Below are 25,595 nucleotides of genomic sequence, written 5' to 3' on the forward strand. Positions count from 1 at the left end.
TACGAGTTGGATTTGCCCCAAAAAACTCTTACAGAAGGCACCCAGGAGGCATCCTGATCAGATGCCCGACAGGTCAGTACAAAACAAAGATATCTGGTGCCTTTAAAGCCACGAAAAACACAATTATGACCCACTACAGAGTACTTAAAGCCTCAAAAGCCGCTGGAAACAGTGATGGGTCAATACAAAATACCAATGTTTGGCGCCTAAAATGTTGCTGGAAACACAGTAAACACAGCCTCGCTAAATCACAACTGGTTTTGTTGTTTTTTGGTCTCAAGCATTGGGCTGCAGTGACATCCAGAGGACTCAGTATCATTTACTTATTCTTATTGATTTATTTACGTGCCTATTTCGCCTTTTCCCCCACTATTTTTGTTTTATTAGAGCCTTTAATGTTGTATTGTAGAGTATTAAACTTATTGGTATCACTTGACCTGTCAGATGACCCGTCCATGTTTTTTATGGGGTGTGTCTTTGTACTTTGCCATGTCTGAGGAAGGGCTAATGCCCAAAACGTCACACGTGTGGAGGTAATTGAATAAATTTTCATGCACTAGTATGCAGACTTTATTTATTCTTTCATATCTGCAGTGATCCACCATCCCCTTCAGCTCCTGGTGACAGTTTCAGCTAAAATACTCCATCACTTTAGAAACATGTGAAACATGCAAAAATACCATATTTGTGGTTTGCAGAAACGTCCAATGCCAACACTTATCTTCTGGTAACTGCACTGAACTGAGCTACAGAGAATCACTTATTACAAGCCCCACTGTGACTGTGTGGACCCCCGATTACAAAGCATCAGAAATCAGAGATGATATCTATTGATCCTGTATGTCGGCACCACCATCTTCTGCTCCTGACCTTTTATCAGTCCTCATAACACAAAAGTTGTGTCATTACTGAACAACACTGATTTTATGGACCTGAAGATACAATAGCTGTCATTTGAGGCTTTCTTTAGAAAATCATTTAATCTTTAGTGTTTGCTGCTTTGCTGTGTAAGCAGGTGCACAAATTGTTGTGTGTAAATGTTGCATCAGCACATTGACTGTGTGTATGTTATGTGGCAACGGGATTTTAATGAATACTTCTCCCTCACAGACACCAGATTTAAATTAAAATGTGTCTTAACTCCCTCCCTTGGATCCTAACTACTTTTTATGAGACAAACAGTCCGAGCAGGGAAATTAATGTATTTCTCATGATAGGAGCTTTATCGCCTTCTGTTCTACACAAAGGACCTTCGTACTATATATAACTTTAATATACCGTCTGTATCGATTGATTAGACTCTTGTCTTATTGTCAGTATTACAGCTCTGAACCAGAGATGTTTTAGCTCTAATTTCGCCTCATAACGTAGCTGCAGAGAGGCGCTGTTGTACATGAACAGGAGATCTATTTCCCTTTAGTAGGAGTAAACACAACAATCGTCCTGTTCTTAACTCTCAAATGTTCAGAGCTTCAGCACATCGACAACACAGAAGTTTCCTGAAAGGGGCATAAATGTGCTTGAAGTGACCTGCAAAGTGACCGACGCCGAGCACCGGACCATGCAAACACTGAGCAGAAAGTAGTGGAGTTTCTTACTATGGACTCGTTGCTCCTGGGCTCGGTGTTGTCGTAGTCCAGGTTCTTCTCTTCGCCAGGGACTGGCAGGTAGATGTCGTTCCTCCTCATCATGGCGGCCTCCTCCTGCTGTGGGCTGCCTGAGTGCTCACTAGCTAAGGCCGGAGAACCTGGGAGAGGAGCAGAGAGGAGCGTTCACCATGAGAGGTGTTATCTCAACGACAGCTCTGCTCATGCTGAATTTCAAGCTCTTTTCACAGACCGTCTTATAAAAAACAGCTTCTACTTGATGTTTTCATTATTTGGGGAGAGCAGGGACGAAAGTATAAGGGGCCACAGGTGACTGCAGTGAGCCCAGGCCCTCTCAAGGGCCGGAGTGAAACCCAGAGCAGCAAAAACAAATGAAATCAGAGAATAAGCAAAACTTATTTACTTTTATTTATTTATTTAAACTTACTTTTCTCATTTTTATTATTAATATTTTATACACTATTATGTATATGCAACATTATATATATCCCTCTTATCATTATCAATTTCCTAAATTTTCCTCTTAGTATTATTTGCTCAGTCCAGCTTCTCTTTATTTTTTCTCACCTGCAGACACGCACAAACATGAATGATCTCAATAACACCCACAGCATAATAATATAACCACTTTGCATATCAACAACAGTAAGAATACCATCATACCATTGTTTGTTTGTTTGTTTTCCTGTCCTGTTTTGTCCTGTTTTGTCCAATCTTGTCAAAATTCCTGTCTCCATTTACCTCCGTGTATGCTCTGCTTATCAATGCCCTGCTTTTTTCACTGTTTTTGTACCGCCCTTTTGCACTCACTACACATGCCATCCACTAATAGCAAGTGTTTTTTTTCTTTTTTTAAATTTTGGAAAAAGTAATCAGATGCAATCAGACCAGGAATTGATGTGGCACATTACTTTTTTTGCCGCTCTCTGTCAGGACGAAAGAAACAAGTTTGGACAAAAAAGTAACAGCTTGTTAAATCAACCACAACCCAAGTAAGTACTTAATATCTCCAGCATATAAATCTCATTAATGCCTCAGTTTTTCCACCAAGCAAATATTACCGAAATCAATTTATCAAGAATAATGTCACAGTTGTATGAAATTGGTCCACTGTGTGTGTAAAATCATCATTTTCTCTTGAATATCATCGGGTTGGAATGAGATATTGAAACTGCCACAAATCCCATCACATGCATCAAAATCTCCAAATCATGCATAATCTGCTTTGTCATTAACAGCAGAGACAGTCTGACCAAACTGTCCTGCAACATTATGGTTTTTGTTTTTTCTGACAGGAAATTGGCAAAAATGTGTGTTTTTTTCACATAGACATTGCTCTGTTTCCTGCTGGTTTGTGCTCCCAAAACCTTAAACAAAAACATGATATTTTTCTGACCAAAACTTAGATATTTAGCCAACAGTTAGGTCTAATAGATGATGAACATTTCCAATCTTCAATCTGGAAACATGTGACAAGATGGATGAGATTTTAAACTCTTCTTCTGGTCTTTTTCTTGGTTACATACGTATATGTAATATATATATAGTCTGTTGTCAAAGGACTATGGATGTATATTAGCAAATTAGCAGTCCTGCTAACTCTGGCATATTTACATTTATACTGGTATTTATACTGGTATGCTGTATTTTATGCTGGTGCTCATTAATATGCTGTGTCCCTTTTAATTGAACATTAAATTAAATTACTTGCGGCCGACGAGAATTCGCCATCCATATCCAAAAAGCTTTTTATTCTACAGGCTCTACAAACATCTCAGTGCACTCAGTAGGCTGTTTTAGTGTCATCAGGTTCTGTAAATGTATCGTGACAATACACAACAATGCAGTACTTTAACTCAAGTAATAGTACTCAAGTAACTAAACTCTGACTCAAGTAGGAGATTTGTGCACTTTGTCCACCACTGATAAAAGGGAAATGTTACATATCTTTAATATTATTTAAGCTGCAGCTCCTCCAAATATCCTGAATAAACTGCCCCTAAAAATGCCACGAAGAACCTTTCACACTTTGGGATGGGTTAGAAGTTTTGTTCCCATGGAAACACTTTGGCCCTTAAATCTAATCTTGCAGCACATTTTATCCCCTATAGTGTACTGGATGGCAGTAAACACATCACAGTACAGTATGGATGGTCTCTCCACTGAGGAAGGGAAGAAATAAACAGATAAACTCTCCTCCTTTTACAGGAAACAGCTGTCACCGCGGACGCTGACGGACGCCTCGCTTGATCAACCGTTGTGTTTTGTTACGAGCTCTTCCTCTGTAATATCCCCCAAATGAGCCTGCGCCTTCTGTGCAGCGAGCCGGCCGTCATATGATTGGTTTGGTGTCATTATTATACGACTGCAGCGAGAGACTATCCTCACAGAAAAGATTTATGAGGCAGCAGTTAGTTTTCTCCTCAGGGAGCACAAACATTTCAGCGAGAGCACCTTCATCAGCGCGTAATGACGCTCTGAACGAAGGAGGAAAATGATCAAACAAAGAAAAAACCTGAAAACACGCAGGTAATTCTGTATTTCTACCTGTTTCTGCAGACAGCCGCAGTCTAGTAATCCCAATTCCCAACAGCTCTGATGGATATTGTTAATTAATAAAATCTCGGTAACAGAGAGCACAGTTCAGCGTGCGTCTCCTGGGTGTTTGTAATGAGTATCAGTGTCACCGCATACTGAAGACACAGCTCTTATTGCTTTTGTTTTCAGGGTTAAAACCTGTACCAGTTATCCTCTTTCATCACATATTTACCAAAATGATGTTGTGCACGGACTGTTGTGACCACTCTGAGTCAGATAAACACGATGGTAATGTCACCTCGGGTTTTCATCTCTGTCCCTTAAAAGCTGGTTCAGGTTTTTTGAAGTGGGGTTGTATGAGGAACTTTAACAGGCCCCCGAAAAGTGCGCCAGGCTTTGAAGCAAATTTTGGCCAAACAGTGGTACTGCAATATCCAATATACTTAATTAAGAATATTTTCACAGCTTTACCTTCGTGTCAGACGATTTCTCTGATGGTATGTCGCTCACTTCAAAGCCAGACTGCACTGAAAAAAACGGGGATTTAACTGAACACACAGGAGCTGCTGGTCGACTGCAGCCTCCATCAGTTAGTTTGTGTGACTTTGGCGTTTTAAGGGTTAGTTCGGATTCACCAGTCACAAAATGACTCAAACTAACTAACTAACAAAGCATTTTTAGTCCAGCAGCTCCTGTGTTCACTAAACTAAAATGACCGTTTTTGTAAATGGAGTCTTTATAGGCAGCATAGACAGGGAACTTAGGTCTCCCCGTCAGAAAAGGCTGTCTGACATAAAGGTAAAGCAGCGAAATACTCTCAATATTGCATATACTTACACTGATATTAGTGTTTTAGAAATGTGTTTTGTTGGTGACCTCTGTCCGCAGCATCTCTCCAGCTGGAGGCTTGACGACTGACTTCTACTGTCTGTTACACACTGACTTTTGATAAGTACCTCATAAAACCCCACCAAACTATCCAAACTATCCCTTTAATCCCTCCTCTGTTGCTTTGTTTCACATTTCTTCATTTTTTTGTTCCTGATTGGAGTTTTTTTGGGTGAAAGCTTCTCTTATCCGAATCATGAGGACAGAGTGTGCTGTGCAGATTGTAAAACCCCTAGAGGCAAATTCTGATTCGCGATTTGGGCTTTATGATTAAAACTGACTTGACGGCTCGTTTGGCTTTTGCGGCGCTGAAGAGAGAATCCATTTTTCTATGACTTTGCTGCAATACTCTTCGCCTCTATCATTATATTCTCTCTCTAGTGTGTCGCAAATATTACACCTTTCAGACATTCAACCACAGAAGAGTTCTGCAGAGAAGTTCTGCTCATATACTGAATAGATTTCAGCGGTTACTTGTGTACAGTACAAAAGCATTTTCCCACATTTTGCAGTCCTGCAGAGGAACGCCAAAACCCAAACACACATTATTAATTTGTGCTCTAAAAAGGGTCAAAAACTCTACATCAACCCAAATGTCCGAGCAGGCAAAGGCAGCCGCCACACCAATCAAAAGCCGTCACTTTGGGGACGGTCCCAAACATTATTTAACCTCTTTTAACGGCTGGTAGAGTGACCCTCTGTGCTCTCTCTCTCTCTCACACACACACACACACACACACAATCCAGCCTGCTGTACCACACACAACGACTGTCACACACACACGAAGATAAAGTTGTCACCGCCGCAAATTGTGACTGCTGTCTTCACATTTGAGAAATCTGGTTTTCCTGTAATTTCAAGTTTAGTGAAATTTAGAAAAATAGCCCCAAATGTTCCTCTAAATTTTGACATGTGAAGCAGTTACATTGTTTTTGGAAGCACGATATGCAGGAAGTAGATGAGGCTGGATTTTTATTTTAACCCTTTAAAACCTGGATCGGCATCTCTTTGCTTGAGCTGCATTTAGAAGCCTTTCACTTGTTTTTAAACCCTTTGAAGCAAAATTAGTTTGATTTCTTTCAAAAACATGAAAAAACGAGGCAACGAGCAACTTGGCAAGAAATGTCTCACAAATTACGAGAAATAAGTGGATTTAGAAAATTAAAAAAAAAAAAGTAAAAAGAACAAAAAAGTTCCAGAGAACTTTATTTCTAATTATCAAAATAATATATTTTGAATTATTTAACATCTAAAGATTTTTTTAAAATTTATTTTCCTGTTATTGTCTGGTCTTGTTTGATTTTATTTTATTTTATTTTATTTCAATTTATTTTTTCCATTTGTTTGTTTTGTTTGTTAATTGTTTTTTATTTTATTTTATTTTTTCCATTTGTTTGTTTTGTTTGTTGATTGTTTTTTTTGTTTTATTTTGCTTGTTCTTGTTTTTACTAATTTCTCGCTGATTTCGGGGTAATTTTTCTTAAGTTGCTCATCGCCGTCTTCCCACATTTTTGACAGAAATCAAGCCACTTTGTACAGGTTTCAAAGGGTTAAAGGACTATTGTGGTATGTTTGTTTGTTTATTTATTTATATATTTAATTTATAAGACAGTAAAACTTCTCATTGGCTTCAGTTAATCAGCAAATGAAGAAATCAGCTTGAATTCATTGGAAACTTTTTGTAAATAGCCAACCCATCACAGCGGTTTGTTTTTGATGAAATTAAGTGAAACCACTGTCTGTGTGACGGCAAAACATCTGTATAAAAAACACACAGAATGGTAATAATGCAAAGTGTAAGCTATTTAGATAATGGGCTCAAATACACAAAACTTCCATCGCGGTCATTAAAGCTGCACTGGAGAAAATTCATGTCAGTGGCTGTAAACATTTGAGTGGTAACTTTGTGAATCTGAAGTGTTGCTGGTGAGGCGGTTTGCAGTTAATGGACTAAAAATCACTGCGGTGCTGCGAGGTTCTTTAAAGCTGCACAAGACAGCTTCACATGCTGGTGGATACAAACGGCTTCAAACAGCCCTTAGTAAGACGCATCGTTTAAATAAATTCCTGAGAAGTGACATCTTATTTAAATGCTAAACTCTGCTTATTATTACAGCAGCATGTTTGGTTTGCTCCTCCTCTGTTGTTCCTGTCAATCAGCAAAAACTTTGTGATTGTAAGAGTGATATTAATACAAGATACAAAAGATATATTGTTGAACTTATTAAAAAAATGACTTTTTCTTGTACCTAAGGACACCAAACATTATAATATGTTGACAGATTGAATTTCAAACATCCAATTTTCCCTGAACTGCACTCATTGTCACTGTGAAGTCTGCTGAGGGAGCTGCAGGAGTGAGACTGGCTCACAAACACAAAAACAAGTGTAAATATTGTTGCCATGTCTCTCTGCAATTTAATACACCTGCCACAATTAATTTGCATAATCGCTGAGATGATTTTGACATAAAGCCGAGCAGAAAGAGTTTCATCCAGACGAACCGAGTCCATTTTTTTTGATAAAGTTGCCTGCTGTACATGAGACCATAGTTCAGTATTTGCAGCCTTTTAATGGCTTCTGTACAGCGGGTAACTGTGGCTGAGTTACTTTACAGCACAAAAAGCCTTTTAGAGCTGCAGAGTGGTGGATGAAGCAAAAGCCTTCAATCGAACCACAAGAAAACAACTTCCCTTAAAGGGTAACTTCATTATTTTTTTTAACCTGGAGCTTATTTTTCCATTTTTTTGTGTCTAAGTCACTAATGGAGACGACAATTTTTGAAATTGGTTCAGTATTGAGAGAGTGCTGCAGCCGTGAAATAGGCTGCAAAGCAACCACTCTGGGCAATTATGCACACTGACGTACACACACTAAAAGTGCTCCTTTTTGCCACTGACAGGCTCAGATTGTTATTCTAAGGGCCGGTGTCCTAATAGCGCTTTTCTTCAGCAGAAAAGTGGTTGCAGTAGGGCTGGGCAACATGGCTTTAAAATAATATCACAATATTTTTATGCTGTATCACGATACACAATACATATCCTGATATTTTGAATAAATTATCAATGTAATTAAGTTGAATAAATGAGTTACAATGTTAAATTACGTAAAGTTATGATGAAATAAATCAAAGCAGAACCCATGGTGCTTTTATTTTGAAGGATCTGGTTGATTTTGGGGTCTTGAAAAGACGCCTCCTCGGCCACGCGGACAGACGTGAAGCGTTATAAGATGACGTAATGGAAATAAATGACTCAAGACCTACCTTTTAAGTCTGGCTTTTAATTAAACTTTACCTATTTCTTTATTTATTGACTATTTATTTATACATTACAGTCTGTTTCACTGTTTGACTAGAAGGTATATTATTTTACCATTTTTTTCTGTCGTTATACATTGTGATGTTATCCTTTCATTTTATTTTTTATCTACTATTTAGAGCATTTATTTATTTATGTATTTATTATCATTATTATTATTACCATTATTAATTAATTGATTTCTTTTATTTATTTATTTTTATATTTTTATCTGTATGTTTTAACCTGCCTCTGCTGTTTCCTCAGTTCCTGGTTTTATGAGTACTCTTATTTTAGTGCTTTCATTCATAACCAAGTCTTGCTTTTTTTATCCATGTGCTTGTGTACCTGTGTGTATGTGATGACGATAACTACGAGGAACAAAATCACAAAATATATATATTCTTACCATCAATTGTTGACACTGTTTAAATGCGTTCTGCCATCTCTGCTGCCCTGAAACGTCAAAACTCGGCAACTTGGGTATCATCGAAATTTCCCAGTTTCCAACTCGAAACTACAACTTTAGAGGGTTTTATGTGCTTGTAATTCTTAAACATGGTAAATATACAGGATATATATATATATGGTATATTTCTGAGGAGCACGTGAAGGCAGCATGAATTGATGGTGCGTTTTTTGCCCCGAGCGTTTGCAGCTTACAACAACCTTGTGTGCTGTTCCACATAATGACGGCTCGTCCTCAGAAACAAAGGCAGAATTAGCGTGGTGCTATTTTTCTGCTGCAGAGGAACAACATGTTTATATCATTCACATCTGTCAATAAGAGGGGAGGTGAGACAGTGATGGGGTCTTAAAAACCATCGCCTTTTTTTTTACGAAGCAACTTATTTAACCTATCAAACCTTATTTAACCTTATTTCTGATGGCAATTACACCTGAGTCTGACACCACCTGAGACCTTGACCTCAAAACTGTAAGGTAATGCTGGCTCCGATGTGACACCACCTCAGGTGAAATGTACAGTAAACATGAGAGAACAGATCCAGCTTGTTTTGTATCTGCAGATTTAAATACCTTAAGTGAACTTGATGTTACATGCCTAGCATGGCAAGTTTGGCTTTGTCTAGTTCGGCGGTGCAGCCTTCTTTCAATGCAAACCTCAAATAAACCCAAGCCTGCATCCTTCACCAACTGAACGGTTGATGTCTTTTGTGTGTGTTATATCATATTTCATGTATCTTTCACTGTATTAAAAAAAGCGCTTGGAGGTTAACCGTAACACGGAACAACATCAGATTTATTGTATTGTGTTCAGATGCTTTTTACATACATTTAACCTTTAAATCCTGAGCACACTGGTTTGTTTTTTCTTTGAAAACATGGCTAAAAGGTTAAGGTATGGTAATTTTCTTTTAACTCATAGCTTGTAACTTCTTCCTTTGATTTTGAAAGAAATGAAGCTCAGGTTTCGAAGGGTTAATGGAGCTCTCAGTAAGTTGCTATGGGAAGGTAAGTGCTGCTATGGGAAATTCTGAGATCTGAAAAGTTTTCAGACCTCAGGCTACGTAGTAACGTACAATCATATAAAACAGATTTGGGGTTCATTATATGCAATCGCAGGTACTCCACGACAGCACAGCTCTGCCCGAGACCTGTTAGCGTCTGCCAAACGTGTTGGCAGGAAGCCGAGACAGGCGGCACCCAGCGCGGGTCTTGGATTTGCTTTTGCAACAAGAGATGTTTTCACTGTAAACCAACGTATATCACTACGATTAATCCACCTGTCTGAACTCAGAATCTGGCTATGCAAACACAGCGTTGTTTTTTTATATCATTATTTATGCCCGCTTTATGTAATATGCAAAATTATTGTGTTTGTAATGTTCAGACTAATTAGAGCCGAGCTTAGACAGAGACGTGCAGTGAGGAGATAATACTTCCATGCAAACAACTGGAACAATCGTTTGCATGTTGCCTTGAGAACTGGGACTGGAACAATAACGCAATAATGCCTTGAAAGCATCTCAACACCTGAAATATTGAACCGTTCCACTGAAGTCAGCCTGTGTTTAAGCTGACGAGCCCGTTGTTACAGAGGCGTGGTTTATGAATGAAATAACAATCCAACAGGATGCAGTGGCATCTGTGACAGTGTTGGCTGTGACGGTAACGTGAACTGACTGTGTTTGCACAGCTATCAACTCCAGTTTGTACGAATCAACCACAAATACTCACACCGTGTGTGACAAAGAGTGGAGGCTCTCAGAGGAAAAAGGAGAGTGCTGCATGATTCAACACAGTGTCACCCCAACTGGTCAGTGTTGCTCACGTCTACATATGATGCAAAACGTGTCCTCCTACTTCTGTTTTTGCCGTTATGAGACGGCGTGTCAATTTACACAAGTAACATGCATTGTGTCTTTTCAAAATACACTTCTGCTTTCACAGGAAATGTGCAGTTTCTGCTTGTTAGATACATACAGTCTTTTTCAAAATAAACTTAAGTTTGTAAAAAAAACTATTATTTACATGTTGCACAAGCATGTGGTTCGGTTTTTCAGGGCCGATGCTGATTATAAGTACTTAATGCGATATGCATTTAAAATGAAAAATGAAAATATTTCTGTCAAAATTTAGAGTTTGGAACAAAACAAACTCCAACACAAAACTTTGTTTAAATACTTTTAGCAAATTTTTAATCAAAACTGAACCTTTCAACATCTTATAAAGCAAGTTCCCGGCAACTTTTTGTTAATAAGTTCAATGAAAAACCGAATAAAAAATGAATGAATAAAAATACCTCCGTGAGGTTTTCCAAAGTAAAAGTTCCTCCCATGCTGACGCTGTCTTTGCATGTCTCGCAGACTGCCTTCCCTGGTGTTGGCTGAGTGTAATACGCACACTTTTTCATCATTTAATTTCATTGGCAATCATTAAAATAAAAAACAAATATCAATAATCTGTGGACCCCTAGTTTAGGCAACAATAGCACATGGTTAGGGCTGGACCAAAACGTCATGGTTTATACAGGAAGTAAACAGCGTGCTCACGGGTTAAAGTCGGGGGTTTGTTGGTCCTGTCCACCTCCTCTCGTCCGCCCTGCAGGGACTTTTTCACTCCCTATATAACGTCATTACCAGCAGCGTTTCAAACTTTACAGTTCAGCAGCGTATCGTACATCTAAAAAACAAAATTTATGACAACTACAAAGAGAGAAAAAACAAAAAAGAGGCAAAACCACAAAGTCTGTGTGTCTTGCTCCTTTATAGGTAGTGATGGAGACCCGGAAAGTCAAGCCCCTTATACGTACGTGGGACCGGCCATGTATGAATGTATGAGGGATTTCTGGGAGGTGATAGTCCCCGATTTCACAGAGGAATAGATAGATAGATATATGGATAATTAGATAGATAAACACATAGATAGATCAATAGATCAGGTCTCAGTGATCATTAAATAAAAACATTGCAATAAATAAAAACACTGGGTTATTAAATGAATGAATGAATGAATAAATAAATAAAGTGAGCAGTGCAGAATGTAAACAGTAAAAATCCTAAAATCTCAAAAATCAAGAAAAATGTATCAAAGTTTCCTGCAGGAATACATAACTGGAAAAAATGTGCAAATTGTTGCCAAACGCAAGTTGAAAGCAGTGAACCTCCAGTTTAACCTTCTGCAACCTATTCAAATTTAATTCATTTATTTCAACAGAAAAATGGGAAGATGGCAAGGAGGAACTTAAGACTAAAAGGACCTAGAAATTACTAAAAAAAGAAAAAAGTACAAAAAAAGAAAAAAGTACAAAAAAAGAAAAAAAGAAAAAAAGTACCAAAAAAAAAAAAAGAAAAAAATATATATTTTTAAGATATGAATAAAGTACTCTGGACATTCACCCTAGCTTTTCTTTAAGTAATGTTTAAATTTACTGATTTTTTTGCAATTTGTGGAACATTTTTTGGCCAATTTGTCCATTGCATTTCGTCCCATGTTGTTGAAAAGCAATTTGACATCTGAAATGGCACAAAAAAGTGATGTCCAAGTGAAACAACTACTGCTTAAGTACATTACAGTAAAATGTAAGTCTGTCCCTTTATGGTTTGCAAGGTTAGGAAAACGAAGAAAATCATGTGCCAGCATGCATGTTAACGTAACATCATCATGGCATCAGCATCTTAATGCAAAAAGCTCATTTGACGGACTCCCTCCACACAAACATCTGGGGGTATCAGTGCGCACATGTGCGTTCATCAGCAGCAACAATCCACCTGAACCAACCGGAGGGAATCTAAGGACATCTCTGGGAAATAAAAAAAATATGTGCAAATACACGCACTGCTTATTTTTTACGTGGCAGCCGCGCGCACAAATTATAGCGATCATCATGGTATTATTCATGCGTTTCTTGCAAAAATTATGGATAAAGCGCGCTCTTACCGGGTTCCTTTGCGCTATCATGGTGATTTACGCTCCCGACCTGCTCGCCTCCATCATCTCGTCGCTCCATTGGCTTTAAAAGGCGCTCAAAGGGTCCAGATCTACTGTGCCTTCGCTCTCTGTTTCAGCATCTATCCCTCCGTGCGGCTTCACCGCGCTGTTGCATGGAAACGCTGGACGGAGAGCTTACCACTTATTCATTCTTTTTTTTTTTTTTTTTAAAAAAAAAAGCTGAAACTGTCAAATTGCTCACTGTCTAAATCTGCCCCAAAAACACTGTGTCCAAATGAAGCGGCTGAAATGATCTCAGCGAGGTGATTGCAGGAGATATTTCAGGTCTGATGAATCCTGCCTAAATGACATTATCTGAGACTATTCAATGCTAAAACATCTCGTCCGCGTGTGAGGACGCTCTCTGTCTAAATGAGATGATCCACTCACACACAGCAGAGTGATAACGCGCAGGGGAGCTGAGCGAAAATCGTGCCAAAACGGGCTGGAATCATGTTACATTCAAGTCCCGCAGAAAATGAGGAAATATGAGTTCCCCGCCTCACCTGGCCACAACTCATGTCAGTTTTCAGCTGACGAATTGAGACCGATCACCTCAGATTTCCACTGTTTTATTCCTATGAGACTGTTTTAATTTTTATGAGTAAATTTGCAGTTTTGGTCATAATTTGGTAATTTATGACATTTAGTGTTTAATGACAATGTTTCTTATAAAATTCAGTGGAGAGGAGGTATAACTCAGACTTAACAGCTGCTCATATGAGTGTTTTGTAGATTTCATGGGCGCATTATGAGACATTGGGGCCCTGGGCACAGCTATGCAAAAGGCACCACCACCAGATAGGAGAAAAATACACAGACTTTGCGGTGGTTTTGTGTGTCTTTGTTATTGTTTTGAATTTTTTTGTGGTTTTGTGTCTCTTTGAGGTAATTTCATACCTCCTTTTGCTTCTTTTATGTCTCTCTGTGGTTGTTTTGCTTGCTTGGTAGTTATTTTGTGTCTCTTTGCAGTTTCTTTGGATCTCTTGGTGGTCATTTTGAATGCCTTCCTGGTTTTTGTGTCTTCTTGTTGTTTTTTGTCTATTTGTGGTTATTTTACAAAATATTGTAGTTATTTTGTGTATTGTTGCAGTTTCTTTGCATCTCTTCTCTGGTCATTTTGAATCTCTTTGTGTCTCTTTGTGGCTGGTTTGCGACTATTTGTGGTAATTTGAAGGTATTTTCCTGGTTTTATGTCTGTGTTGGGTTTCTTTTTTGTCTTGTAGTTGTTTAGTGTCTATTTGTTGTAGTATTGTGTTTGTGGTGGATTTACATGTTGTGGTAGGTATACCTGGTCTCTTTGCAGTTTCCTTGTATCTCTTTGCAGTTATTTCAACTTTTCTTTGTTTTGTGTCTGTTAATGGATGTTTTTTGTCTGTTTGTGGTTGTTTCATGTCTGTTTGTTGTTTTTGTGTCTCCTTGTGGTTGTTTGTTGTCTATTTTCAGTTGTTTGTTGTCTATTTTCAGTTGTTTAGTGTATATCTATAGTTGTGTGTGTTTCTTTGTGTTTGTTTTGTGTCTTTTTGCAGTTTCTTTGCTTTGCTTTGTGGTCATTTTGAGTCTCTTCCTGATCGAGTGACATCTTGCAGGTAAAGGCCAGGGGCCCCACTGACACTTTTGGGCCCTGGGCCTGTGCTCGGGGGGCCCATTCAGTGATCCATCCCTGACTTCTACCAATGTTTATGTTTGTTTTTGGAGGTACTTTATCATTTATTTAGTTTAATTAGAGACGTGGTTAGAGAAAAGGGTTTCCTTCATATATTACCATTTCATATCAAAAACATTCAATCTTCTGGACAAAAAAAACAAAACTAACACCATGAACTCTAAGAAGCTTGGGAGTTGTTTAACACACCCTGCCTCTCCTAGCCTATTAATGACACCATCATCCATCTGCTTCCTACAAAATAATGCATTTATATGTGCTTGTGTTTCACAAGAAATGAGCCAGAAACTTAGGTCATCGTGGGTGACATGAGTAACAAACTGCAGTCATAACTTGGGAAACAGGTTCATCCAGATGGCAAAAAGAGACTTTGAGGATTATGGAAATACCTTCAGGACAGGAAGTGTTGTTTTCTGTGATCAAATGTTGATTGTCTTGTTAAGCACAAGTATACTGACAAATACAGTGACCACAGGGCTGTCAGCTGAGGTTAAAGCATTTACTCCTTTAGTTTATCAAGGACAGCTATGATGTCCATCCATGCACTTACTGTTTTAGGATGCACTCCACACACATCACACATCTCTGCTGTTGTACAATCCAAATTTGCTATTTTAATAAAGGCCAGAATCTGGTGTGACCACAGAGAAAAACCCAAATGTATCACTTTTATAACATTGTCATTTTTTGCAGTTACGTTGATTTGAGAGTCAAGCAAAGATATCAGATAGAGAGATGGATTTGGATTGAAGCTCAGCGCTGAAAAGTTTGACAAAGAATGATTAACAAATTTCTGGGGTGTTTTTTTCTTCCATCATATTAATAAGTAAGAATGTCGGTTTCTCTTCAACTTCGGGGGGACTCAGATGAAACAGGAGATTCGGAGTTTTCTCTGCCAGAAAATGTTGAGCATCAAACACTGCATTTCCTGCATTGCCGTGAATTTGAATGCAGCAATTTCTGCCTTTTCTGTAGCAATTTGTGGTGAAAATGTCTTTGATGTTGTCAAAATAAAAGTCCTTGGCAACTTTCATATTTTTAATTGGGGAAGACAAAAACATGTGCTCTAAATACTGAACTGACTCTAAATATTAAACTGAAGAAGTGTATACCTGTGTTAACATCTGACCTAGCTGAATCTACACCATCCCTAATTATTGATGCATGATACAACTAACGCTGTTCATCAATGTGTGTATGTTGAGTGAGAGGAATTGGGAAAATCGTGGTGACCATGGACCATGCAAAATGTCACTGAAATTAACATGTAATGACCAGGAAAAGACTCAAAATGACCGCAAAGAGATGCAAAGGCACTTCCAAAAGGCACAAAATAACTACAAAAATTGGCAACAAAAATATGAAAAACAACAGAATAAGATGCACAATTACCCTAAGGAACACACAATCACAAAAAAAACAACTAATAAGACACAAATAAGACACAAAATTACCCCAAAATAAACAAAAATGTCTACAAAAAGACAAAATCCAACCAAATAAGACAAAACTACCCCAGAAACACAAAATGACTATAAAGAGACAAAAACAACCAAGTAAGACATAAAATGACTTAAGAGAAAATGCTTATAAAGAGACAACCTCCCATCAAATATGACACAAAATTACCTCAAAGATACACTGGATGACTAGAGACAAAGATACAAAATGGCTATAAACAGACCAAAAATAACAAAAAAATACAACCTAAAGAGACACAAAATGACTTAAGATAAAAAAAACCCAAACAAAACAAAAACAACCAAATAAGACACAAAATTACACACAAAATGGCTTATAAAGAAACACAAAAACCCAACCAAATAATACACAAAATTACTTCAAACAGATACCAAATAACTACAGAGACTCAAAACAAGCAAATGAGACTCGAAATTACGTCACAGAGACACAAAATGACTACAAAGGGACAAGAAAAAAAAAAGATTCAAAATGAACAGAAAGCAACAACTACAAAATCTGTGTCTTGCTCCTATATGTAGGAGAGGTGGTGGGGCCCTCCTCATATCTGTGCCCAGGGGCCCACAGTCTCATAATCCGCTCATGGTGGGGAACACACACTTCCACTTGCTTTCACCAATGAGGCGTGTAAAACCTGTTATTTCCTATGGGACCTGAATGCAGCTTAGCTCTCGAGCATCACTGCGCCAGCTGGTGCCGCCTACTCGCGCTCGGGTCCTCCAGTAGGCGCGAGGTGATCAGAGCGCACGAGCGAATGCTGGAGAGGTCTCGCGTAAAACACCATATAACAGCAAAGAGGGAATAAAGGACGCACAAAAACCTCCTGAATACCACTTTCACGACTCCTAGTAGCACCGCTAAATGATCCGTGTGGATCAAATCTTTAATTTTGGGAGAATGAATGAAGCTGTTTAGTGAACAGTTTGCATGGCCACAGTATGTCCAAAATATCTGCAGTTATATGTATTAAACAAACAAACAAAACATACAACAACACCAACGAAAAGGGAATGCTCCGGTTAAAAGTCCTTATCTTTAAAACTATCTGTTACATTGAATGTCTGCCCGGCTGTCAGTCGCGAGGACGCGCTCCTCGCGCCGGCACAGACACGGAGAGCACATTGCATTCACACTCCAAACCAGCCAAGCGCAAAATTAATAATAATGAGCATTTAAATCCTGTGGACGCCAGATGCCACATCGTATTAGCAGCATTTCCGACGTATTATTCATAGATTAACTGCTGAACAGGCATCGCCCGGTGTAATACAACACTTGGAAACCTCCTCGATCAAACTGCGCCTCAGGACACTGCGCGTCAATCAGGCTTCACCGGAGCGTGGTGGAGGAAAATCCCAAATATTTGTCCCTTCTTTTTTTAAATATATTTAGGGACAAAAGCGTGTCATGTTGCTGTCAGTTAAAGGGCAGCAAAAATGACGAAACGCGCAGATCATTGCTCAAGGGGAGAAACCTGTCTCCAGTTCAACGCAAAGCAAATGAATGGAAAAAAAAGAGCAAACAACTTCAGGTTTCGGACTAATTAAAAAGGAGAGCAGAGATTAACATATAAAATAGATATTTACCTTGTCTCCAGAGTTAGAGAGAAGCCGTTTGGGCAGAAGGTAAGAAGGAATAATTGCAGGTATTTGCCAGGTAACACTTCCCACTCACCTGTGTGCAGATGGGGCGGAGGAGGAAGTGCTTCTGGCCTCCTCAGGTAAAGTCTCTCCTCCCACACAGCAGCTCCGGGAGGACGTGAAGTCATTGGTGGGTTATGCAACGTGACAATGTAAAGACGCGGAGCTGCTGATTGGCCAGGAGCCCGAAGGACACATATTCTACAATAAAATGCATCCTGTCGTATCCGGACCTGTCTACGTGTGTGTGTTTTATTTTGATAGGTGACCTTATATGTGCAGCTATTTCTTATATTTATGTTTTGTTTATAACCCAGACAACATGACTGTAGAAAAACCTACAGGGAGTCTCCTCAGGTGAGACAGACATTCCCATGCAGGCGTGTGAGGACATGCAGCAGACTGCCTGGAAGTTTCCAGACGCCCCCAACTCTCTGAGCTCACCCTGAGGAAAGGAGTGGTCGTCTAAAGTGACACAGAAATCACAGCAGAGCACACAGTTTAAGGAGCACATAGAAGTCAAATGTTTAAAATATGTTTGTCTGAAGGAGAGCTTGGTATTCGAAACATGTAGGCAAATATTTCATTGGAGCGTTATTCAGTGTGCATCTGTTTTTCCATCGTCCACACCTTCCTCTGTGCAGCACCTACAGTGTATTCATCATCTGAATGCAGGGGCGTAAACACAGACTGTGCGGGCAGTGTGACGGCACTGAGGACCCACGAGGTGACGTGGCCCCTCGATCAATATATAAGATGAAAAATGAGATTTTAAAGTTAGGGCAGGACAATATGGCCTAAAAATAAATTCTTTCTTCTTAAAAATGAACTGCAAATGACAGAGAAATTACTCAAAACAAGTTTTGCTTTTATTTTAGCAATAAAAAAAATCTAAGTCAAACTCCCTTTTGGGGATTTAAGTGCAAAGCTGCAAACTTGCCTTTAAAATTGCACTGTGGTTTCAGCTGACTGGGAGTTGTTTACATTTGCACTGACGGCTGCAGTAATTTCACAAAACATATTTACATTAATTCATTTAATCTTCAGCGATATGCAACGCGACTTCATCAGTAACAGCTCTGCAGCGGGTCTCTTTCCTGTCATATGGGACACGACGGGAAAATGATTCCACTAATGTCGGCTGCTTTTTACCGGGTGTTTGTGGGCTGATGCGGTCTTGTGCATCTCGGAGTGAGACACATTTCTCCCACTCGGCTGCTGCCTCTGTTTGAGATGTTGAGATAAATCGGTCGTGCTACTGCCTTTAGTTGCAGCGGCCTTTAAACAAACTTTGCAAAATAAACTTTGTGGGTTTTTTTCAGATCTGACGCTGCAAAACCGAACCAGTACCAAACGCCTGATGAGACTGTGCCTCTTTTGGGAACGTAGTCTTTACTGTTATCCACACTTGTTGTCATGTTTGTGTGTGTGTGTATCTCTGGGAGGGAAGCACGGGCGGAGGGCGCAACCCGCTGTGACTACGAAAGCCCAAAGGAAGCAGCGGAGGAGAAAATTTAGATATGCAAAAATCTTCCTTAACCACAAATTTGAATCAATCGATAAACTGGATTCATCGGCCAGCCCTAATTTAAAGAAAAAATAAAAATTTTTTATTACTCCTGTGATCCCAAAAACAAATATTTTCACATTTGAAAGCCATTTATCATATTTGCTCTCATGAAGGCAAACCCATCTCTGTCATGGTTTTCTTTTCTTCTTTTTTTTTGGTGAAATTGTAGAAAGCTAAAACAAAATCTGATGCTTAGTCTACATACAAAATAAGCACAATTCGATTAAATTAAACAAATAAGTTCTTATTTTCTATGGTATTTTTCTCATGCAATGATAATTTCTGGAAAATACGCATGTTGGTGTTATCCAGATTGATGAAACAATATGAGCACAATAGTTTGCATTAGGGCCATCGTAATAGTATCCACTGCGGCCCGTACCTTACGCCACTATTTGGATGTGCACATTTTTATAAACTTTTTAAAACAATGCTGTCGCCTGGATCTGTCATACACGACAGAGCAGAATGTGCCCGTGCAAACCGATCCAACAACAATATGGCTCCCTCCTGCTGTGTTTTCCTAACAAAGCTTTCAGTAACATTCATATTTCCATATTCAAAATGAAGCTCCGTCTGCAGAGCTGTCAGCTGAGGACAAAATGTGGGACTTTAACACTTTTGCACATCAATCTGTTCCCTAAAAGTGTATTAAAACATGGACATGAAACAAAGTGACCATGCTGGTCTGGAAACTGTAATCTGGAACCCTCAGGCATCAGATTCAGAGGGATTACACAGTGGATCAACACTGTATAAATATGATGATTCATGCTGTAATTATATGTGGTAGTAGTAACATCTGTAGTAGTAGCAGTAGTAACAGGTTTTGGTCATATGGTGGTTTGAATAGTACTGTTAGTATCACTGGTATGTGTGACAGTAGTGGCAATGGCAGTAGTGGTACGTGCAGTAGCAGTAGTGGCAGTAATAGTAACAGTAGCACTGCAGTATCCAGTTCCTATCGACAAGCGCATAGCCAAAAAAAAGTGTTTCCATTGCAGTTTTGCAAAATATGGCTTTTTTGAATCTCACGAAATACCACCTCATGAGAGCATAAAAGCTTTTTTTTGTGATAAATGGGAGTATTTTCAGAATTGATGAGTTTACATTAGGCATATTTTATATTCACAATTACAATTTGAGGGTTAATGGAAATCCGCCTCTCGATGTCGTTGCATTTTTCCTTAAAAACACAAAATTACAGTTTTAAGTTGAAGGAGTTTATTGATTGCAAGAAACAAAACATCGGCAGGGAAGAAACATACTCAAGATAAGTTCAGTTATCTTTCTTTATTCCAGTTTGGGTTGGTTAGCAACTGTATTAAATGAGGTGTGCCCCCCCACTGGCCACCTCTTGCTGATACCACTGATAAAAGAGGCTCATAAAAGTTGAGCTGTCCTCACAGAGTAAACTGTAGGTCCCCACACCAAAAGAATTTTCTGTTGTAAGGGCATGAAAGGCCTCTTCAGCTGGAGTCGAAGTTAGGATGTGGTGAGGAATTTAACATGGACTTACAGTCCAAAAAAAAAAAAACAAAACACTGTTTCTGCAGTCTGAGCAGGGAAGTTTTGCTGCTTAAATTCAGAGCAAACAGTCTTGGCAAATCATTAATTGGAAATAGAAAGTGTCCATTACAGAATGCAACCAAACCTGCCAATGCAATTTGTACAGTTTAAATAAACACTGAAATAGTCTGCTGTGACGCTACGGCCTCAGCTTCTGTTCGAACCTGCTCTGCCTGCTTCTTTACACATGGGGGCAAATCAAAACCTGGGTGTGCTGTTTGCTAAATATTTCCCAAATGGGTGTCAGTGTGGACAGTGTGGTGGGAGGGTGAAATATAAGCCTCCCCGGTGCTGCAGGTGAGGGCCGGAGCAGGACACAGTCTGGGGGAAGAGAGTTGTGCATTTGCATGAGCTTAGTCCACCTATTGTGTTTCCACTAATACCAAGACTTTCATAGCCCTGGGTGTTGTTTTACACACCACGCCCGAACCCTACAAAAGACTCACCATGCAGATCAGGAGAGAAGGTTACCACTCAAATACAAGACACAAAAATCAACTATCAACAAAAAAAATGCTGTGAAAAAAGATGCAAGAAAAGTTGAAGTAAACTCTGCAAAGATCAGAAACCGACTTCTATGTATAGGGTCGCTAATAGCACACTTAGAGGAGGTTACAGCTCTGAACGACTCTTCAACAACACAAGCACTCTCGTGTTTACCTGTGAGCGTATACATCGTCCCACACATGCATATTTCCAAGGAAAGTCTCCTGTGGTGTTGTCGCTGAGGGAATGCAGAGTATATTCCACCCCTGTGAATCATCACTGTTCACATGTCAGCTAATTATGTTGCTCAAAACCAGCCAAGAGTTGTAGCATTCAAACCAGTTCTGGTGACAGTGGGAACGCCACAGCACAGTTTCCACAGAAGTGATTGCTGGCAGAGTCATCAAAAAGTAGGTTTCATGGAAAGACATGTTTGTTTTTCAGTAGAACAACGGCTTCTTTTTAATACTGTTTGTAGGTTTATTGTGACAACTTGAAATCAGCAAAAAAATGTTCGTCTTTGTTCCCATTTAAACAAATCGGTCCAATATAGTAATATATTAGAATTTTAATGGTTTCAACAAAAAGCTGTTTTTAGCTTTTTTCTTGTTGTTGTTTGGTTGTCCGTGTCCACACCACCCAATCAGCATCAAAACGTTCAGCAGCCATAGACAGATAAAGACCGCATCAACACGATGTTGCGTCATCCACAACAGTCATTTCTGGTTAGACGATTGCTTTGAATTGTGCTTTGAATCTGATGGTTTTTTGCTGTGCTAATTTTCTATACTGTGTTACTTTGCCACAAGTAAGATTTATTAGTCATTTTTTAAACATAGTTTGAAAAATGAAATCAAAGTTTGTCCTTGATCCAGCAACATCTTTAGAGTTGAAGGATAAGTTGATTAAAATCAGTCAGCTACAATAAAAAAATTCCACCAGGTTGCTGCTAATGGCATCATTCAATTCCTACAGTGCATTTTTTGAATTTGGAGTATTGTTTGGAGTCCTGACAGCTCTGAACAAGGTCCGCCCATCCAGTGCAACAGCTTGAACTGGGATGTCTCTGTGAAGATGTGTGCAGAGCAGTTTGATTTGCTGAGTGAGCCTCAATCACATCTCATCCATTTTATTCTCCTACGACCTCACATTAGCCAGAAGAAGGATTGGCGGAGGAACAGCTCTCTGTCCAAGTCGGGTCAGCCTTGCCCTGATGCCAGCTCTCTTACCTGTCTTTATCAGGCGCTTCAAGTTTCATTTCTCCAAACCCCACACAACTTTTCCCGATGCTGATAAGTGCTTCTTTATTGTAGAAAATTCATGCTTCAGCAGAAGAGGGCCATGGAGTCAAAAAAATATATATAGCAAAAAAGTAGCAAGGATCTGAGGGGCGACTGGCTTCTGTATGTGCTGCCGTCGTCATAGCAACAAACCAGTACAGAAGCTAAACAATGTGGACAGAGCCGCAGCAAAACATATTTTAAGCAAACCTTTCACACCTGGATCAACATTACTTTTCTTGTGCTGCATTCAAACACTTGCTGACATGATGGTAACAGCATCCCAGAGTGTAAACAGCAGACGCAGAAGGATACCTAAAACGCCATAAATAGACGCGGAAGATCACTGCACCCAAGCTGGCAGGGAACGCTCCCACAAAAGTTACCTACAAGTTGCAATAATGTTTTAAAGAAAACATTTTAATCTAATGTTCAAAGAATGTCAGTGTCAATGTTTATAAAATGTTCCCACAATGTTACATGAGAACAAAGGAACAGCGTTTTTTAAAGCAACATTCAGAACATTTTATTGAGGACGGGGATTACAGACCTTTGTTAAAAACAAGAAAACAAGAAAATGATATGTAATGTGACATGTTAACAATAATAATAATAATAATAATAATAAATGAACTTTTTTATGTTCATGGAGAATCTTTAAGAAGAATTTACTGGGAACCAAAGGAACATTTGCTGCTGAAAATGTTACTAAAACATTGCACTGTACCTTTCTCAGATTGTTTTAAGACCCAAAAGTTGCTGGCTTGTACTATGTGACGAGTTGGGATGAGGACGAGTTGTTACAGACGACTGTCGCCTGCTGCTGTGGAGAGTTTTCTCCTCTCACGCAGGCGCAGAGTGGACATGTTAGTTGGCAGTTGGCTCTTGTGTTTGCACTGTGTACAGCTTGTTGCCTGAAACACAGGCCTTAATAGTCATTTTGCCTCTAGGAAGTAAAGGCGGAGGTAATAATGTCACAAAACCTCTAAGGATTGAAGTTGGGATGGGCGGTGGTGCATATAAAAAGTCTGGAGACCACAGATTTTCCCTCTTGACATAACTTTCAACATTAATCATGACTACATGATCTCCTGGCACCGTGGTGGTTTTTGTGCTTTTCTTCCCATGTTATTTTACCTGATAGCCTAAAACTAGCTGGAACAGGTAACATAGAAGTGGCGTTACAGGTGTAAAATTTTCCCACCAAAACTGCAACATCAGTTGCCAAAAAACAAACTGAATCTGTAATTATCCCTTTGAAACCAGAGCAAATTAGTGTGATTTCTTTCAAAACTACAGGGAGAAGGCAATGAGCAACTTAACACTTAACACATGGCCTAAAGAGTAACTCAGTATTTGTAAAACGTTAAAAGTGCATGACCAGAAAACACAGAACAACAAAATGATTTTTAAAGAAGTGCAGAAGATTTTTCCTGTAACTTCATTTTAAATGTAAAATTAGAATGATTATGAATACAGTTGATGATTTCCTAATAATTCTCCCCACTTTTTAAAATACTTTTCGGTTCATTTTCTCAGTTAACTTTAACTAATTTCTTGCAATCTGAACAACGTTTCTTGCCAAGTTTCTAATTGCCTTTCGCCCCATGTTTTGGGGGGTTAAATAGATTATGAAAGGTGTCTGATGACGAATCACGTTTTTTAAGTCCATTTACGAGTGAACTAACTGTCCACACGTACTTGAAGAGCTGGCCGACTCTCACAGACTGAAGGTGTGAGTGTCTCTGTGCGCTCACATCTTCTCACCGCAGAACAAGTTGTGCCTCAAATTGGACCTCTGGTGGAAACACGAAGAAGAAAATTTGGAGCAGTAACAAAGCCGCAATATTGTGCTGCTGACCTCGACACAGTGTGTGTGCCCTGATCCCGCCTGAGGCTTTTTAATCTCAAATGTATCTTCTTTGTGCTTTTTATTCAACATGTGAGGTGCATTCATTTTTGCTTTTAATGACCTCAGTGGTTTGGAGATTCCCGGCTGTTAGCCACAGCAACATAAGACCATTGTTTGTGCTGGTTTTAAACACATGGACACTGATACTGCAGGATTATTTAAATCTTCAGGGTGATAAAGCACTTTCAACAGCCTGAATTACACCTCTGAACCAGGACGGTGCTTCACCTACAGCAAAGAGAGTGATTTATTCGTCCATGGAGGTCGTGCTGAATACTGTAAAAAAAAGTTTGGCTTTGCGTTTACTTCTCATCATTGTCTTTGTGTGGCTGGAAAATCCAAAATTGTTCAGAGAAACTTGGAGTGAAACTGAGTTTGGATGATCAGGAAGGAGCTGCAGAAATTTGAGGAAGCGCTGCCAACCAGACAGAAACACTGAAGTTGGACATTTCTGTCAAAGCCAACTGACAAGGCAGGTTTGTTTGTTTTTTTACATCCAGTTCAAAACATTTTTTAAATTATCTTAATTTCTGGAATATCTGCATATAGATAATAGAGTATGGGAAGGATCCTGATCAATGCTAATGTACTAAGATAAGGTTAGTTTAGAGAGTATTTTCCCGTCATGTTGTGGCTGATTTACAATTTTCTGAAGTTTAATATTGACTGATTTAAAGCAGTAGAAAAGAGGATGTGTTGAATGTGTTAAAAAAAAAAGTTAAATTTGAACTCAAAATGGTCTTATTTAAGATTGCAGGCTCTTTCAAGATCCAGTATGTAAGATTTAGGAGGCTACATTGGCAGAAATGGATTTAGTAAATATGTTTTCATTTGTGTTTATTCCCTCTTTACCTTGGAGACGTTTATATCTTCACAGAGAGCGGGTCCTCATCATGGAGTCCGCCATGTTGCACCATATATCTACAGTAGCCCAGAGCGGACAAACCAAACACTGACTCTGGACAGGACAATTCACATGTTCGTGTCGACCACTGTAGGTAGCAGGATAAACAGGACCAGAAAAACACTGATTTATAACACGAGACTGCTTTTATTCAGTGTTTTCACGGGTTTAAATTGCTGGCTCCGTTTGTTTTGGAAAGTGAGAGACGTCTATGGATAATTCAAATCCCAGTAAAAACCTGAATCTGAAAAAAAGGTGAGCACACATGAACTTATCAGAAAAAACGGATGAACACACAATA

The 25,595-nt window shown here is 39.1% G+C and overlaps 1 protein-coding gene across 3 annotated transcripts in view; it reads right to left on the minus strand.

Annotated features, from left to right (window-relative positions):
* Window positions 1-17,640, minus strand: part of ano1a (anoctamin 1, calcium activated chloride channel a) — a 99,048-nt gene extending 81,408 nt beyond the window's left edge. Inside the window, exons 1-2 of one of the 3 annotated variants that reach the window (XM_088085677.1) lie at window positions 17,520-17,640; window positions 1,599-1,747 (exon numbers count right to left, since the gene is read on the minus strand). In XM_088085677.1, the coding sequence (XP_087941803.1) occupies window positions 1,599-1,691 (93 nt within the window). In that variant the 5' untranslated portion in view covers window positions 1,692-1,747; window positions 17,520-17,640. Of the gene's footprint in view, window positions 1-1,598; window positions 1,748-12,734; window positions 15,702-17,519 lie in introns of those variants that run through there. The other 2 variants (XM_088085610.1, XM_088085653.1) reach the window with 2 other exon arrangements.
* Window positions 17,641-25,595: the final 7,955 nt, after the last annotated feature.

The sequence above is a fragment of the Plectropomus leopardus genome, chromosome 1 (assembly GCF_026936395.1).
Source record: "Plectropomus leopardus strain MGB_pleo_1.0 chromosome 1, ASM2693639v1, whole genome shotgun sequence".
Taxonomy (NCBI): domain Eukaryota; kingdom Metazoa; phylum Chordata; class Actinopteri; order Perciformes; family Serranidae; genus Plectropomus; species Plectropomus leopardus.